Source organism: Aythya marila (genome assembly GCF_965140915.1).
Source record: "Aythya marila genome assembly, chromosome: 4".
Taxonomy (NCBI): Eukaryota; Metazoa; Chordata; class Aves; order Anseriformes; family Anatidae; genus Aythya; species Aythya marila.
Genome location: NC_139045.1, coordinates 65,034,687 through 65,054,031, shown reverse-complemented (window position 1 = coordinate 65,054,031; position 19,345 = coordinate 65,034,687). Strand labels below are relative to the sequence as shown.

The 19,345-nt window shown below is 44.2% G+C and overlaps 1 protein-coding gene across 2 annotated transcripts in view; it reads right to left on the bottom strand.

Annotated features, from left to right (window-relative positions):
* The window catches only part of TBC1D14 (TBC1 domain family member 14), a 64,930-nt gene extending 45,585 nt beyond the window's left edge, over positions 1-19,345 (bottom strand). Inside the window, exons 1-2 of one of the 2 annotated variants that reach the window (XM_082760373.1) lie at positions 19,043-19,345; positions 13,297-14,032 (exon numbers count right to left, since the gene is read on the bottom strand). In XM_082760373.1, coding sequence (XP_082616499.1) covers positions 13,297-14,032; positions 19,043-19,085 — 779 coding nt within the window. In that variant the 5' untranslated portion in view covers positions 19,086-19,345. Of the gene's footprint in view, positions 1-3,950; positions 4,267-13,296; positions 14,033-19,042 lie in introns of those variants that run through there. The other variant, XM_082760374.1, reaches the window with a different exon arrangement.

The window sequence follows — 19,345 nt, the reverse complement described above, 5'->3', positions numbered from 1 at the left end:
CCCAAAGCAAGAAATCATAATTCTGTGGGGTAGATTACTGGATCAACACCAAAGATTTACTTTGTCTCCACAACTCACTCACTCCAATACAGTTATGAAGCTCTCCAGTTCATCGCTGAAGTTCTAATGCTACTTAAGGATTTATAAGCTAATTAAAGCGTTAATCAGCAAATTCAGCTACACTGCTACTGCTACAAGTGTCAGTGCTGGGAAAAAGAGACTGGCATAACAACAGCTTGAAAGAAAGCTCTCTCCTCATCCCACCCCAAGTTCATATGTGACAGCCTGAGATGATGACCTTACAGGATCGTTTGAGACAGCTGCCACAGAAGTAAAGTGTAAGAAGAGACAGATGCAAGGTTGTGCATATTTTTTGTTTCTTTTAACTTCAAATGAAGAAATTTCAAGCAAGTTCTAAAATATATCTGAAATTTAAAAGGTTTTGAAGGAAAACATGACAAATAACATCACCAAAACCACTGCAGGCAAGAAATGATAGGCAACACAAGACAGGTTGGTTGCTCTTGCTGAGAGGTTGTCACTACTTACAAAGCAAACAAGCTAAATCCAGGACTACAAACCTACAACCCATCTGCAGAGAGAACTCGAACTTCCAGCACCAGGCACAGCTGAGAGCCACACCTGTGTGCCAGCTCTGTGCACATTTAAATGCCCTTTTGCAAGGAAAAGGCTTTCAGCACAGCTCATTAGAAGTGCAAAAAGAAGACAATTAGAAGACTAGGAGGCAACTTTCTTTCCCTATCTACTCACACTAGAGGTTTCTAGCAAATGTCTATGCAGGCACCAATCCTCCCATTCTCCTTTGAAGGATTTTAAGAAGGGCAGCAAGCCACAATACATCTTTATCTTCAGAGCAAAATAAAGATGAATTGGGATGATAAAGTATAATAACCCTCAGCTGGAAGTGCTGCTCTAAGCCTGAGTTGATCTCACATCCTTGCTTTGAATCAATTCATTAATACAATCTCTCTTCCCTTTAGAGGGAGCATCTTACTAAGTAATCTCTTCTCCTGCTTATCTAGCAGATGGCACAGTGCTTGTTCAGCTCACTGTTCCCTCTGTCTGCATGATTTCCAGGGCACCAGGCATCTCTTCCTCTCTTTGCACCATCAGTGATTTCCAAGTTGTTGTTTTAATTTTTAAAAATTGAAATGAAAGGACCGTGCACAGTCAACAGACATTCCCCACTCTGAACAGAGCAACTCACACTTGACTCCACCTTTTTGTCTTTTCCTTCTCTCTGCCTACACCTAAGTCCTGATGTTTTGCTGGTGTCCATGCTCTTCATGTACTCTCCACATGCTCCAAGCAGCACCCAAACTTCCAAAAAACAGAGCATTATCAGGAGCAGCAAACTGTCCCAATCAGATGTAGAACTGTAACCTACAACCTGTTCTTCTTTTGACGGAGCACACCCAGCATTGGTAAACCCTGATCTGTCCCAGACAAGAACAAGGTAAAGGTAAGCCACAATGCGGCTGAGCTGGGGTGAGAGGAGCAGAAGGGATGCTGCCCCGTTTGCAGATCATTTTAGAAGACTTAGAGAAAAAAGAAATAATGTAAAATGTTCTTTAGTCCAGTGTATGCAGAACATCACCATAAGTAGTGGTTTTATCACGACCCTGAGTGCAAGGAAGGGATGATTTTTGCCATACATATTGGCACAAATATTTCACAGCAAAAACTTTCATTTGTCTGCTACTGTAACACAAAAAGGATTTTTTTTCCTCCTGTGCTTAGCTTCCTAAGATTTTAAAGTCCCAAGCAGCCTCAACCCTGAACAAATATAATTCACCAAAAACTTCAGCTCCAAAGGTAATATGTGTAATGAGATTCTAGCTAATGGAAAACGCAGATTGACAAAGTCACAAAAATTTTTTATTAGTAAAAATAGAAACCCCATTTTCACTCCAAAGAAAAAAAAAAAAATCAGAAATCCCAGTGTTCTTACATCTCAAAAACTAATTGCAATTGTTCTAAGACACAAATTACTTAGCTATCTTAAATGTACAAAGGGTTGACATGCCTGGAAAGAATATCACATGCTGATGATTATCTCAGTCTCGCTGTCTTCTTCACAACCACTAGAGCACCCCGTCCTGATTTACAGCTGGGACATTAACAGGAATATCTGACAGGATGCATCACACCTGCTGCATGGTTAGCGTGGAGCCATGGGCTTCATTTGCATTCCCATTCAACGTGTGAACTATTTTACACTAAGTGTCTGCAGCTGCTTACTTTAGGAAAGCCAAGCACAGGTCACGTTTCAAATACAAAATTACTTTTGCACCATTCCCTTAAAAGCACCATTTGGCACCAAATAAGTGTTTAACCTTGTTTTAATTGAGCTCTGCTGAGATGACGGGAGATTTTAATTCTAACTTCTGAGTAAGTGTTTATATACCTACAAGGAGCATCCTGCGATACGAGACAGAAAATTCTTCCCTGTGACCAGACTGCACCGCTGCTGTGTACTGACTGACCTGCCCAGCTGCTTCTTTCTTGGGGAAGGGTGGAAGGCGATACTTATAGCTGCGTTCAGCAGTGTCACAAAAACCTTACTTTTGAGTAAAACCTGAGAACCACTTCACTTGGGTTCTATAAGCACCGTTGAAATAAAGTTACTTAATGGCCTATTAAGGCTTTTTAAAGTTTATGTTTCTAAACAGCACTACCAAAGCACAGTTTATCTATTTCTGTCCAATCCTTTCCAAAAGGACAGGAGGTCTGGAGGTCTGCAAGGTCTGCACATGTAACTGCCAGCAGCTACTGCCACACAGAGTCCATAGCACTGTTTCACAAGCTTTCAGGTCTTCCATTTTCTCTGTTTCAGCCATGGTTCATCCCTCTCAAAGTCAGCAGTAACTTATATAACTTATGCTCCTCCCAAAAATTCATCCCTCCCCACCTCTCCCCCTGAATTTATCCACCAAGAGGAGCACAGACAGTGCTGGCATGGTTTGTGCTCCTGATCTGGTCCAGATCTCAGACTCTGCTGTAAGCCTCCTCCGTGAAGTCCCCTCTAGCCAGGCAAACTCTGCACTGGGCCCCCTGAAATACCTCTGAGGTTCAGTGCTGCCAGAGTCAAGGAACTGTTGGATGTGGTGCTTAGGGAAATGGTTCAGTGGGTGATACTGGTGGGAGGGGGATGGCTGGACCCAATGACCTTGGAGGTATTTTCCAACCTTAGTGATGCTCTGATCACCGAAACAACAGAAGAAAGGGCTGGGCTCCCGCAGGGCAGCAGTCAGAGGGCAGCCAGCAAGGTGGGCACAGAAACCCACTGCCACCTGCCAGGCACACACACAGGTGTTTTCCCCAGATCTCCAAGACACACCAGTTGCCTGAAATAAAAGGGTAGAGGAACGTAGGGCTTAGGAGTTTCCTGATTAGAGTATTTGGGGTCTCCAGGAAATCTAGCATTGATCATTTTTAACTGTTTTGCTGGTGATATTTTCACACGGCTCCTCAGACAAACTTTTAAAGACCACACTAGGTGAAGCACTGGCACACAGCACAGAACGATAGGAGCAAAAGGAAAGGAAGATGGCATGTGCTGCTCCGTGGCAGATTTCTTGAACACTGACCTAGGACAGCAGTTACTTTTGCATGTATACTTGTGTTTTAATGGGTTGTTTACTCTTAAAAAGACTGATGCTGTAAAGAAACCAGCCTGAGAATCACCTAGAGGCAGACACTGACCCAACCCACGCACACCCCGATGCTATTTGTTACCAGCTTTTACCCAAAATGATTGTAATAGCAAGTAACTTCTTGTTATGAGTGTTAAAAAAGCATACAGCATTTCCTGCTCTCACAAAACATGCTCGCATTCAGATGTCAATTAGTCTTCCCATTAAGAAGGTTATTTTCAGAAGACAAAGCAATTAGAGTAGCCATGTGAATGAACAACTGGAAGAACTTACCAGCCTCTCCAGGAGAGCAGATGAGAGATAAGGGCAGTGAAGACAGTTCAGAAGGTTCAGACTTTGTAGGACAAAATTATCTTCAAAAACAATTTCAAATCAGTATCGGGCTTGCACGGATTCTTAAGAGGCAGGAAAGAAACAGAGGCAAACCAGAGTTCCTTCAGCTTATTTTGGAGGAAGATCCTGAAATTTCCTGATAACTTGAGCCCCTCGGTCTATGCAAAGGCAGTCAAACCAGAGCGCGTAACGGGCTTTCTAAAGAGCTGGGCAGTAAGGAGATACCGGCCGTGAGAGCTAGGTAAACCCACATGTTGAGCACATAAGCACAGTGTAAAAAGAGATGTCTCCAGAGAGGTTATTCCGCAAGGCATCCAGAAACCTACATTGAAACAGGGCATTTTAAGTAATGCACAGCACCTATGAAGCAAAAAGTATATTAACAGAAATTTTATTAACTATTTGTTGCAGAGTGAGGAAAAGTGCTCAGCCATCTTTCCAGGCACGGCACAAACTCAATTAATGCTGTTTGGGAAACACTCACACCATTACGGAATTCAGGCAATAGGTTTAATATTTGTTTTCTTCTCATCTCTCAGTAAACTTTTGTATTCTTGCACTTATATCCTACGTAATTCACCCTCAATTAATTGGAGAAAAAAAGATTCTCACCTCTAGAAGTTCGCATTCTAGCCACTTCAATAGCTTCCAGAGGCAGAGAAAATAAAAAAACTACTCTGAAAAATCAGCAACACATTGTAATCACAATTTTGGTTACCTGGTCAGCAAGGAACAAGACTCTTACACACATAGCTCATGACGATTAGGGAACTGAAGGACAGGAGAAAAAGATCTTATAAAGAAACTACTCAAAAGGCCCTAAGTGACCCTAAATCTATTTTCTTAGGAGCATGTATGTCAGCAGCTGGTACCCATGACCAGGTAACACTGGTTTCTGGAAATACTTCACTCGAGGCAGTCACTGTTGGCTCTCACATTCAACCTTCCCCACCACAGATCGCCTCTCTGTCATGGTAGGTTTTGCAAACCTGAACTATTCAAAAAATAAAGCATCATCCCAAAATATCCCAGTATTTTGGCTACAGCAAAGAATCTCTGACAAGTTAAAAGTCAGGCCTTGTGTAAGATTCCAAAATCACATAAAAAAAGCCAGATTTGAAGAAATTTACCTCAGAGATACCAAAGGTCAAGGTGAAGGAAGAACAATGCTTGGTTTATGGATAAAAACAACCCAACAGAAGTAGAGCCAAGCAGTCTAGAAGTAGGCCTCCCTGACAAATGTTTTTATAAATCCCTATCAATTTTATAAATGAAATTTTCCAACCATCAACCCTCTAGCACACTTGGTCTGTTCTGTAAGAACCAAGAATAACAGCACTTCACCTTTCATAAGGCAACAGATACCTGCAGGTCTGAAAAAAAAAAAATTGAGGGAGACACTAATACAATTCAAGTTTGCACTACAGGAGAGCTGAAAGCTTGCAACGGGGTAATTTGGAAATCTCTCATTAGATTTCCAGGGGAAAAAGAAAAAGCAGGGTTTAAACTATTTATCTAGAGGACTACAATGCCCTACGTTTATCTTTTTATCTTAGAGGGTACCCTCAGTTCAGAAGAACACACAGCAGAGCTGCCCGTACTCAAGTGTCAAAGACAAGAAGGGATAAGTGAGGCTAATCCTGAGTGTTTAGCAGTAAAGACCGGCTGGAGCAAACCAAGAACTATTTTGCACGTGGATGATGTGCAGTGCTAATTTACCAGGCAAATTCTAGGGACTTCTCAGAAACAGGAGCTCCTGCAAGTTGGGACTGCCATACAGAAAAGCAACACTTGGGTCCAAGTTCAAGCCATTCGATTCAATCAACTCTGCATAATGGTTCTTTTCTAGTTGGCAAAATTCCCAGATATTCCAGTGTTATCAGAACAACCCAAACTTCTATTCCCTGAGACTGAAAGCAGATTGCATCACTGAGCTAAAGTACTATTAGCACACAAATCAAAACCTGAGTGAATGCATGAAATGCCACCCTGAGCAAGAACTGAACCTGAGTCAGCAGTAAGACCTCTCAGCAGCAAAGACTGAGCACAGACCAGGTTCTGCTAGCAGATCAAGAAGAAAAATGATTTAAAAGCTCTGCTTGTTATCCGCATCCAGTCTGGGGGCCTGGACTAAAATACAGATCAATATCTGGAGAAAGTCTAGCAGATGACCACTTTGGTGGCTGAGTGATGAAGGCTACAGGGATGCTGAGAGGTTCAGCGTGGATGACCCTTCTCTGAGATGCACAGAGGCAACGTAGCAAGACACTGCAAGGTCAACTCCATCTGGATAAAAGGAAGGAAAAAGCATCATTGTAGTGGCTAAATCCTGGCCCACATATTCCAACAGGCTGTGGTAACTTGAGGGTTGAATGTACTCAGAGCTGACAGGACAAGGCTCTGAGCAGCACGAGCTGCTGCAGAAGTCAGCCCTGTGCTGAGCAGGAGGTTACACCAGAGGGCTCCAGAAGTCCCTTCGGACCTAAACTGCTCTGTGATTCTGTTTTGGAAATGCTACAGCTCAGGAAGAGAAGTCTGAGCACTATGTAAATACACTGTCTTACCTCACAGTTGGTACCAGGTCTTGCATTTATCCTGCCAGCTGTCAGGGCAAGGTGTGAATTACAATTTATCTACTGTAGTTTTTAAATAGTATTCTTACAGGATGGCTTGAAAACTTTTGAGGTACTTTCCTGAATAACAATGGAAAGATGCTTAGTACAGATACCTCCATAAAGCATCAATGTAATAATGCCTGAATTGAGACCGACAGTTCACAAATAAGAATTTTTTTTTTTTTTTTTGGCTTGCCATGTCAGCAAACTCAGTATTTAACAGAACTCAGACTACCCAGAGTGAGCCATAACACCACCTACCTCTGCTCCAGAAAGCCCACGGTCTCCATATACTATTTCTGTCCAAAAAAGCCTCCATCCATCCACAGAATTTTGTTAAAAGACCATTTCTTGTTTGAACTTTGAGATGTTTAAATGCAAATGCCAACTCCAAGTTTCCCACAGAATATATAGCACTGGTAATGGAAGGGAAACTGTATTCAAAAACTAGTTACTCAATTATCCCTCCTTAACTATTTTGAGAGGAAAGTTCTCAGCAGACACCTATTCCATCTAATTTTACCTCACTTACCGCATTTTTCAGAATCCCTAAGCATACACGTAACATTCCCTTGCAATGTTGTCCCTAAATTAAGTACTCCTTAAGTTCAAGGTAATGTTGCTGTTTGTTTTTTCTTTAATGATTTCTAAATTTGTGGTAACTTACAACAGTTGACATTACCGATAAGGAAGTGAGGAAACAAAAAGTCAGCTGAACATTAAACGTTGTTTTGATTATAGCTGGGAGCGTCACATGGCAGTGACTGTGCTGATAGTCTCCTTCCCCGAAGCGTCACTTCCAGTCCTTGCAGCTCCTTTAACACCGGGAAAGATGACGAAAGTTCATGCAGAGCAGCTTGAGGATACAAAGTCTGCCCAACCCACTAATTCACAAACCATTCCCATAGACGAAGAATCAAAATGAAAGCAGGCTTATTCCATCCGAGTATGTTCCTGAGGTCTTGTATACACCTATCAAAATCAACTTAATTCTCACTCTTTCTCTTCAAAAACAAACGTGTAGAGTTGTACAACTGGAAGCGTTCAGAAAGGCAGCCTTACACAGAGGATAAGGAGTAAAAAACATTATATCTGAACACTACAAGCGACATGAAACACTCCCACGTGCTACAAATCGCTAGCTTGTGTGAGATTTGTGCAATTCTTCCCACCAGTCACTAAAAAAGAAATATCTACATTTGACTTTATCTTAAATAATAATTGGATCGCATTAAGTCCTCGCTTATTGTGCCATTAGTGAGAAATAAGAACAACAACCCAAAGGACCGCTGTGCAAATTTTCATTTAACTTCCATAATGAACAAAGAGTACCAACAAGCCTCTTAGTTTTGCTGCTGAGTATCTGAAAACTTTCCCACAACCAGGAGTTCAAATAAAGAAGATGTTATCTCCAAAAGCAACTTGCATTTATTCTGAAGAACAGCCCCTCAGGTCAGGTTTAATGCAAAGTTTAAAGGAGGAGTAACACAACAGTAAGTCTAAATGGAAGTTACGTTATTGCATGCATAAAGAGGGAAAAAAGGGATTAAAATTAATGTGGACAGTTCAACGCCTTGTGGAAAACAGGCCACATGACAAAGCTCCTTACTGCACGCAGTGCATTAGAGGACAGGAGCTCTGAAAACTATACCACAGTTTTTAACAACGTTCATCTTTCTTTATCAGAAATAAAGGTCACTGTTGCAGAACTCCAACTTCGCACCTACAAAAGATTCACTTTAAGGGTGTTTATTTCAGGACAATTCTGTAACTTGTTTGTCCTACAGAGATACAACAGTAAATGCAGGCTAGGGGTCGACCACTATCATTTTGTGTCATGCAGACAAAGCAGCTTCCAAGTAAGGGCACCCAACACCGATTGTGAAGGCTGACACCTCTCCCCGGACAATCACTTCTCGGCCTTTTCAGATCCCCATTGCTGACACCAGTTAGCTCAGAAGGCACCCAGATAAAGCAGTGGGGAGGGACAGAACTGCCACCAAAGTCCTCTGCTGCCTCCAGCAGAAGGGCAAGCCTCCAGGGCCAGGCAGATCTCAGCACCAGTGAGCCCCAGCCTGCCCACGCAGGCTCCCTCCATCCCGAGCCAGGTTTCTGCAGCTTTTCCTTGCAACTTCTGGGCAGCTCTACCTGCAGCTCAGCGATTTTCTGTGCATTTGTATTTAAAAGCTGTGTACACACACCCTTCCCCGCCAGCTCCTTTTGTTCCTCCTCCTACGCACTTCAGTCCTGCTCCTCAGATGGTCTCCTCCTGAGCAGCCTCTAGTCTAATAGTCTTCATTTAACACAAAACGTGTCCAGAAGAGGAGACAACACCACATATAAAGTTTACAAGTTCAGATTACTCAATCAAAATCATTTTCATACTTTCTCTTACCTTCTGTGGTCAGTGAATATTATTATTTTTTTTTTTGAAAGATGAAAGTGGGTAACCACCACTATAATGGTCCTTGTTGTTCTACCTTCCTTTTAACATTGAAATTGTAGCTGTACCATATGCTGTGCTCTCATTAAAAAAAAAAAAAATGGCATTATGAAAGGGTCCTACTCATTAACACAAGGGACTGGTATTGACAGACCCAGTTCCTCAGGTTTAGAGCTCCCAATTACATGACCAGCCACCTCAAAACACGTGTGCGTATGAGATGTATAAAATTCACATGATTTTAGACTTAATGCTGAAACCAGTACTTACTCTTTTGAAACTTAAGCCCTTTTTCATCGCAGACTACAAGTAAGGCCACAAGTTTATGCTTCTGTGTATGGGATATAATGCCAATACTGCTTCAGAAATTCTCTCACAGAAATTCTTCGAAAACAGTAAAACATAATATTCCTCAAAGCTTTCTATTTTGTATAGCCCCTGTTCTCTGCAAAAAGTTTCCTGAGATCTTGCTTCTTGGAATGTTTGGATCAAAAACTTCTAGGAGCAGCCTGAAAGAGGATCCAAGTTCCAGGAATCACAGAGAATATTCACAGCAGCAGACTAAGCACAGTGTTTAGGATTCCTGTATTCTGTTAAAAAGGAGCTGCATGGCTTGTCAGTTAACCAAACAGAGTCCTAGAAAAACTCCGTGTGTAACTATAAAGAGCCTCACCCTCGCTGTCCAAAATGAGGAATGAAACACACAGCTTGTGCAGTACAATCACAATGGTCCTGACTCAAAGCTGCTTTAAAAGCGAGCCTCTTAAAAGCCCGTTTCAGCAGTACTGTACCGCAGCCAAGTCCAAAGGTGGAATTCATTAACCCGTGCTCCCGGGGGTCACCTGGGCAAAGGCACAGACAAGGCACTGACTCCTCAGTCCCCCAGCCAATTATTTCTTAACGCTGTTTCTCAAACCAGGTTCCTTAATTTGAATGTAGGTAGGAAATGAATTCAAACTCATGCTTTATGCAAAGGACCCCTGGCCTTACAGGGCTGATCCAAGCACCCATGACCTGAAAACCACCAAGACGTCAGGTTTCTCTGTCAGCAGGCAGGATTATTGCTTCGGAAAGCTGCTGTAATGCTTCCTCATGTACTAACCTGGAGCCTAATGACAGCCGCTACCAGCGCGCCCAGCTGGTACCTGGGATGCCGTAGGCTCTCTCGGGAGGGCTGTGTGTGGACACGCAGGAACGCGGCCTCTCTTTCATTGCACCTCCCTGCCCCACCCAAGGGGGCATGTAACAACCCGAGGAAACCGCCAGACCTGTCAAAGTCTCCAGCTGCTGAAGAGACAGCACTGAGGATCAGAAGTCCAGGAAACTTTCTCCATCGCAGTGCTTAAGGTAGGGCAGGTGAGCTCCATCCCCAGTGCCAGGATCGATGGGCAGCCAGCGGGGCTCTCCTGGCCTCCATCTCCACTCTAACTTAGTTCCTATCACTGCCTCAGCTTGCTAACAGGACCCATATTGCCCCAGCTGGCGGGGAGCACACCACCTCACATGCACTGCATGTGCAAACACACATATACAGGGAAAAACAGATCTACGGAGTGCTAAGAGAGAACATTACATCCTAAAGCAGATGCTCCCCTATGCATTTTCTTGACCCTGTCGAAGATTTACCTTCAGTGATATCTAAGCTCCTTCCATACATGTGACCAAGCACTGGAGGCCTCTCTTTTTTTCACTATTATGTCTACTGGCAGCAGCAAATCTTAACTGACATATCCAGCACAACTTCAGTCTCGACAAGTTCGGAGAACCTAACACGTGCTCCGCTGACAGACAGAGCTCAACACAAGCACAGCTGCTGCTTCAAGAAGCGAGGTTGCTCCTTTTACCAAATGTCAACAACTTGGGCAAAACCTCAGCTGACTCATCGCAGCCCACAGCAGTTGAAATCCACATCCCATCGCGCAGGAAAACCTCCAGAGACCCGAGGAAGGCTAAAAATGCCTCCCTTGTGCCTTGCCATCAGGCTGCTGGAAGGTGGAAAGGCTGCATCTGAGCCCCTGGTGCCCATTCATCCACCCTGCACACAAGTGTGCACTGAGCAAGGCCAAAAGTCTGGCTTTCTCCTGCCATAAGTTCATCCTTGGTTTCTGAAAGGGAAGGCTTAGATGTTTAACACTCACTTTGTCCTTTCAGCACAAAGCCAAGTGCTGAAACCATGCTCCTCTCAGGGACTTGGTTTATACTGGTCACCTCAGCATTTATTTTATTTTGTTTTATTTATTTATTTATTTTAACGAACTACTCCAAGCAGCTCCTTTCTCAGCAAAGCGCTCGTTCCAGATACCACTCCAAATGCTGCAAAGATCATTAGAGGGTGCAAGTAGAATCATGGGGACGGCAGGTTGCAAATACCAGAAAAACTAGCAACAGCACGCTTTAGTCCTTAACTATGTAGGCAACATAAGCTGTATTTAGTATTCCCTGTGGGGCAGGAGGACACTCAGGAGTCCCCTGTGTGTTCAACACCTGTGAAACACCACCAGTTTGCATCACCTAAGATAACAGATGCACAGTATCCAGGTATGCAGAGTACAAGTACAGACAGCGAGCAGGCCTGTTTTGAAAACAGAGCAGAAAGCAGGTGTTAAAGGGATGGATATTAAAGGTCAGGTTACACAGAGAGCAGCTGGAACTTCAAAGCTGATAACCTAGTTTGAATTTAAGCCTCATATTCTCCTGCTGACATCACCTGGTGGCCAAGATGACCTGTCCCCCATTTATAAGGTAATAAGGATGTCCTTTGTTCTCTGGAATTCAATGCACCTGAAAACATTCAGGTTAAAAAGCTGTCTAGTTGAGTGCCACTGCTTCTGTAACACCACTGGAGAGCACAGCAGAACAGAATTTGGACAGATGGTTTTAGTTTCTTGGATGGGAAGAGTTGGGGAGCGGTTAAATGCCCTCCTTCATGCAGGGCCTAAGTGTTGCTGTTCCACGGCGCTCCCTCCAGGCTGAAGGACAGCATTTGTTAGAGTTAGCAGCTGTGCTACCAGAACGGGTAACAAAAGTTCACACTTTGAAGTGCCAAGAAACCTCTTGCTTCAGAATTGAGTCTGGTCCCATGGCAACACACAGACAGAGGTCCGCAAGAGCTTTAACACCTCAAACAGGACTGATAAGTGGAGCTCGCTGCAGGGTTTTCTACTGTAACTTCAACCTAAGCACGAAAATCAATGACAGCTTCAGCCAGTTTTAGTGAATCTACAGGAACTGCTTTTCTTGAGCTTTGCAATTAAGGCAGCCTTTCAAAGAGTGACGTTTGCCAATTCTGTAAGCATTTTATCGCCTCTTCGTCTCATGCAAAACACAAGTTTGAGGAAAAAGAGATTAACTGAGGAAAATGTGTTCAAAACAGGTTAGACACAGCCAACACTGCTTAATGTCTTCGGTTTACTTCTGGAATCATTCCTCTGAAATATAACATACTTCAGATGTTATGTCCTAAAAATAAGAGGCATTTGCAAGGCCTTAAACAAACAAACAAAAGCAGAACAGCCCTTTTCCTCAATCACCATTTTGACTTACCTAAGGAGCATCTGCATTTAACACGCTATCATTCATACTAAAGCCATGTTTAGCAGGTCACGTACCTGCTTTGAGCGGTCAGTGATCTCATTTCAACAACTGAGTGCCAGAATTCCCCATCAGGTGTTCCCACTCCACACCAGACCAAAGGAAACAAGGTATTAACAAAACTGCCACTGAGGTTGGGAAGAATCACAGCAGTCAGGATGTTTGACGAGCATTTGTGTTTTAAACTTCATGCACCAATCAGTAAAACGCTCCACCACGACCAGACCACCTATAAATCCCCAGATGTCAGAGCTCTTCCATACAGGTATGTATCCTACCTATATTTATCTATTTATGGAACATGAGGTTAAGGATCTTGGCCAGAACTCTGAAGGCATCACTGGAGAAGCCTGGAAGAAAACCCTTTTTGAGATCTCCTTTTCCTGTAACACAGAAGGAATCTTTTAGGAAGATTTAAAATGCCTCTGTATATCCTAGAAGTAATACAGAGCAGGATTCAAAGCCTTAGTAATCAATATTGGCCTACTTATTCAGACCATACCGATTATGTTCATAATGCCATTTTACAGTAGAACAGCAAGCTGTTTTCTCTGTCAGAGTAAAATATCCCAGACATTCCTCCTATGGTCTCGTTTACTCTCATTGTTCAGAGAAATGTATTTTACAGAAGCATTACCTGGCGAAGAAGTTAGTGAAAGGGCCCAGTATTTTTCGCTTACTGTCCCCGTCTGTCTCTTGGCAGCACTCCTGCTGACTCTGATCGTTGCTCTCCTTCGTGGAGTTCAGGGTAACATCCGAGAAGTGCGCCTCGTCAGTCTCAAGAGTCACAATCGCACTTGAACTGCTTGTGACCACGAAGTCCAAAATGTCTTCGTTGCTAACAGATAAAGTCGTTGACAGTTCTGTGCTAAGACTGGAAACGCTGCAGACAGAGATATCATCGCTTCGATTCAGAGTTTTTGAAGTTGGGCTGTAAAGTTTGACGGTGTCATACCCAGTTCTTGGAAAAGTAGAGGATTTTCGCACAGCGTGATCGTGTTCAGAAGTCAGAGAAGGTGGAGGCACATAAGACGGCAGCGTGCACGCGCTCTGAAAAGCTCTGTCAGGCACAATCTCAGGTTCTGACTGCTTTCTCTTCACATTTAACACACTGCAGTGAACGGGCTCTGGATTTCCAATTTCTAGAGTTGGAATGCCGGAATCCACGGATTTAAGGCTATGGCAATCTTCTAAAGCACTGGAGGGCTGACCAGGTCCGTACTCAGGCAACGAGAGAGATCTTGGGGCCCTTGAATTCAAGCTTTGAAGACCCTGGATACCGCTGCCAACTTTTGCGTCCAGAATTCCCATCAAGCTCAAACCATTTAAGGAGTTGGATAAATTTACGTCAGTTGTCTTGGGCCAAGTTGTAACTGGTTAAAAAGGAAGAAAAGACAAGATTATGAGTTTGCAGGGAGATTTTTTTTATTTTTTTTTAATTACACTCAGTCCTGTCATAGATTAGGCTCTGTAATTAAAAGTTATTCATCTCCTGCAGATAATTAATGTCCCTTCCCCCTGCCTGAACAAGCAGGACAATGGCAACTTAATTTAGGCTCCTAGAAAATGTCAAGCATGAAAAGCTTTTCTTCAACAGTTTGTGTGCCAGTGATCGCTCCACATCCATCTCCTGAGAGTGAAATTACACGCTACGAAAATTGCAGTACTTGAATGTTCCACGTCAATATTAATTCAGAAATTGGAGATTGGTTTTTACATAGTCAGAAATGCATATTTACTGATGTGTAGGACCTATAAACATTTTTTTCACACACTTTACAACTTAGACCAAAATTACAAAGTGTGCATTTAAACAGAATTTCTCAGCTTTCTTCTGGAAACCATAAAACTTCCAATAGATTTGTCACTCAAACAGAACCCATACTATACAAGCTCTGCACTAAGCAAAAGATGCAGAACCTGAACAGCTATGAAGTTATTCATGCAGACAACGTTTTGACAACGCACATGATGCACTTCATCAGTGCACGTACAGTCGAACTGACACTTGCACATCTATTGTATTTACTGCACGCAGGGACCGCTGCACTCCCCATCTGCGCCACTACTGACCCTTTAACACACCAGGTGGTTGTGACAATGGCATCACACACGTGGTTCTGTACAAACAGCTAAATTATGTCCAGCTCTGCCGAAGTTTGCAAGGTAATTACATCAGCTGGCAGAAGAAGTGTGCACATATTGCTGCAGTTTCTTCCCTCCGAAACACTTTCTGTGCGAGGTGTGAAGCAGTGAACACTCCTCCCTCCCATCTTGCAAACGGCTCTTTCTAAGCAGATTTTTCTCCAGCTCCTGAAGCCGGGCCTCCTGCTGCAGGTCTCTGTTCTCTCCGAAGCACAGCACTTAATTAAAGGTGCCAGTTGTCCTCTAAGAGGTTCCCCCCGTTCAACAAATAACTCATTCAGGAAAACTGCTTCCTCCGAGCAGTTCCCAACCTTTGGCTCGCAGCCCCTCAGCCCTGCCAAACGCCAGGGTCTGAGGCATCGTTTGGCCTTAGATCTGAGCCCAGCGAGGCACTCTGGAGTTGTGCTGCAGGCAGGCAGTGAGCAGGATCACTTCTCAAACATATTCCATTTCTACAAACTGTAAAGATTTTCCCCTAAGCATTTAGTCACATTAAAAGTTTGTGAATCCAAACCTAACTCTCAGGTTATACCAACTCCTTAACTGAGCTCCAGACACTATTCACTACGGGATCCATCACTCCATTCACTCCTAAAATTAAGGAAGAAGCCAAGTAAAAACCCCTCTGGTTATCCCACCTTTTGGGCATTTCCAGAACTTTCTAACAGCCAACTACGTACCATCCATGCAAATCAATTACTGCAGCAATCGTCTAAGCTTTTGGATAAGCAAGGTTTCAAACTTACTGTTTTGACTGAAAAGCTTGGGCAGATGTACACTTTGCTGATAGAGTTGCTATAGCAACTTTTATTTTTTCACATTTCCACAGTTGGAGAAGTTTACATCCTCTGCAATTTTAAGAAGTAATGCCTTCAGCTAGCTAGCATAAAGATGCATACATTATGAACCTCTCTGGTCAGTAAGTTAAAATTGCAAGGGTCAGCAAACAAAAACCTTAAATAACAATTCCTGAATACAGCAGGCCAACTATTCTCTCTCTTGAAGTCAACTATGGTATTGAAAGCATACAAATATGACATAAATTAGATACAATTACTATTGCATACACTTGAATCTTCTGCTCTTAGACCTTTCTGCTTGGGTTATTTTTCTTAAGTTCACTTGACTGTTTTCTCTTCCCCGTGCTCACCCATCCCTTCAGAGACATTACACGGCTCTTTAAACCAAGAGCTCACCCAGCCCGGCACTTCTGCACACACAGACAGAATTTGACAAGCAGGGATGCAGATGTTTGCTTTCCCACAACTCATTAACACATCCAGAAAATAAAGTTAAGGAATGCAATGAGCCAGGAACAACACTGACGACGTTTGGGTAAATGGTACAAACACGTTCCCATAACAAATTCCTCCACTGACTGCCTTCACTTCTGCTCAGTAACTTGCATAAGCAGGAGCCGGTCCTTCGTTTATTTGCACGGCTCTTCTTGACTAAGCTTACAAACCGTAAGCATTCCAGCAGCCTTGGCAAGAGCTGGGACATGCAGCAGCTCAAGAGGCAGAACAACTCTGGAAACGAGAGTTCAAAGGGAAGTGAAAATAAACTCCCATGCAGGGTGCTGAAGCTGTTTTGACTTGGCTTGATAATTTTTTAAGGAGGAAATTTAACAGGAAGAGATTCTTTAAACAGGCAAACAGCAAATGCAGAAGTACATAACAGCCGTAGCTCGCTGGAGCAAATTATGCAACAAGCTACAAAGATTTTACACTGTTCAGCGAAACCGTGAGAAGCTTTGAAGTACTCATCAAGGGCTCTGACTGAAAACTTGAGATGCGATCAGCTGGCAGAGACATACACGAGGACTCCCTGATTCATTTTGCACTAGGCTGTTGTAGGATTGCTTTTAAGGATGTAGCGGTATTTATATTCCTTATTTTAGCTGCTCCGCTGGCAAGCGCGAAAATTGACAACTGATGCCAAACATTTGGAGTGTCGTGTGCTCCAGTACTAACTTCTTGCCGTGAATCATCTTGTACTGTCACATTATTGTAACATTATTACCATGATAAACACGGTCATGAAGTATTATTAGTATAATAAATTACTGAAAAACAATAAGCCATTTCATCTGCACAACATCCACAATCCCCATGACTTATTTAGGTGGTAATATATCTGCATAAAATTAATGTATGTAAAGTCTTCCTTAACATCCTGTATCTTACAGGAGCCATGATCTCATTAGTGTTAACCTCCCAGAAGGCAGATAATGAGAGAAAGGGAGATAAAAGAACACAACAGAGGCCACAAGTAGCAAGGACAAGGTAGGTAGGGGTCGTTTACACATTAACTTCTCCTGCATTAAGAGCTATGGGGCACCAAAGAAAGTCAGGGTTGTAGCCAGGCCCAGAATTAAGATCAGGATTCTTGCAATGGGTACGTGAGCTGCACAACTCCTTGCTACAGCACCCTGTCTGATCCTAGGAGTTTACATGTAAGTTCACAAAAGAAAAAAAAAATCACTAAAGATTCCTACATGCAAAGAAGCTCAGGAAATCCTTGAACTGCAAGTGTCAGGGCCTCAGGAAAACATCATTAAACATTAGCCCTGCTTACTGGCTTCTCTCACAGGTAACTTTTTCTGTCTGGTAGGTGGGTTTTGGTCCGAGCCTGTAAGGCTGTCCATATGGCCCTACGTCACTGAGATTCTGCTCAAGGCACGTAAGAAAGCATGTCCTGACAACAGCAGAGCTCTGCAACGGATTGTGACTTTCCACGTCACCCAGCCATGCTGTAGGAGGAAGTCACAATTGATTGTAACTTCTAAAACACATACCATAGTTTTTTTGACCTGTTTTATTGTAAATTCTTAATAAAAATGTTAACACCATCAAACTGTTAGAATAATGCAAAGCTCAGAAAGAAGCCAACACAAGTCAAGTTCTTTTAAACTTGCAGGGACTTGCAACGTGCCTTCGACAAAGAACTTGTTTAGAAGGTACGGTATGACAGCAGCCCAAGAACCTGCCTTTGTATCTCCTTGCCTCGCAGGAAGGAGAAGAATGGTTTACATATACTGCTCAGTTATAAAAGGGTTAACATTTTTATCACCTCGTCTCCTCAGCACATCTCTCTGCCAGTTGTTTTTTTTTTTTTTTTTTTTTTAATTTTTAGGGTGAGGAACTTCCTCAATTGCAGAAACTCACAACTGCTTTTTTCTTCTTAAAATGATTTTTTTTTTTTTTTTTAAGTGAAAGGTTTAAACTCTTCATGCAGCATTTCTTGATGTATCAAAAAGAAACAGGCTGTACATGACTGCTACCAAGGGCTGGGGAGCACCAGCCCCAGCCGTGCTTGCCGGAGCTCTCCCCGGCTCAGGCTGTGCTCACACGTTAGCAGCCCCAGCGCTGCCAGCAGCGAAGCACTCCTGAGGCTACAAAACAGCTCGGCTTCCCACACCGCCAGGACAGACAGCGATTACGGCTACACACGCGATCGCTGCCAAGACCGTGACGGCAAAAAGACGAGAAACGACTTGGGGTTTTGCACTGAGCGGGCGTTTATCCCTCTCCCAGCCGGCTCCCCTCAGGAAGGGCGAGCTGTGCTGCTGAGCGGAGCACCTCAGGGGCAAACTGCTGAGGGCTTTCCCACCTTGCTGCTGCAGCAGGCAGGCAGCACAACTGAGTCACAGTGTTTTACCGAAGCCTCCGCTCCAGAAGCAGTTTACAGGGCCTTTTTTTTTTTTTTTTTTTTTTTTTTAACACCCCCAGTATTAGTCAAAAATGCGAGGCCAGCGTTAAGTTGGCAGCAAGAACTTCAAGCCCCGCTGCGAGGTCCCTCAGTGTTTGGTCTCCGGGAATCGCCTAAGAGGCTTGGGTTGGAGAGATGAAAGTTGTTCCCTTTCCACAAGCCTTAGGTCTGCCTCGGCGCTGCGAATGGCTCCTAGCCGGTGGCCTTGATGAAATAATAATAATGAAAAAAAAAAAAAAAAAAGGTAAAAAAAGAAAAAAAAAAAACACAGCACCAGCCAACCAACCTCCGCCTTTCCCCTAAGGCCTCCAGCCCACCCCACGGGGCCGTGCAGCTCCTCCAACTTTTTAAGGGCCCGAGAAGCCGCCCCGGAGACCCTGGCCCGGTCACCCGGGGCCAGGTGCCACAGGGACCCCGTCCCCCATTAGGACCCCCCCCACGTCCCCTTGTCCCCGCAGCCGTCCCCGCTCCGTGCCCTGCCTCACGCCAGCCCCGGGCAGAGCCGTGCAGAAACTTGGACGCCTCACCGGTGCGGCGCTGCCCTCCGTCGCTCTGCTCCTGCTGGGCCATGCCCGCCCCTTCCCCGCTGCGGCACTAGGAGGCGGCCGGCGGCTGCTCCATCGCCCCTCGCCGGCCCCCGAGGAGGAGCGGCGGCTTCAGCGGAGGGGAAGCGGCGCAGCCCTCGCCCGCCGGGTCCCCTCCGCGGGCAGCGCCGAGCCTCCCATGGCGCCCGCCCCGGCGGCGGGCACGGCACCTGGCTGCGCCGGCGGGACAGGTGCCGAGCTCCTGACGGGACTCCCCGCTCTCCCTGCCTCCTCCTCCTCCTCCTT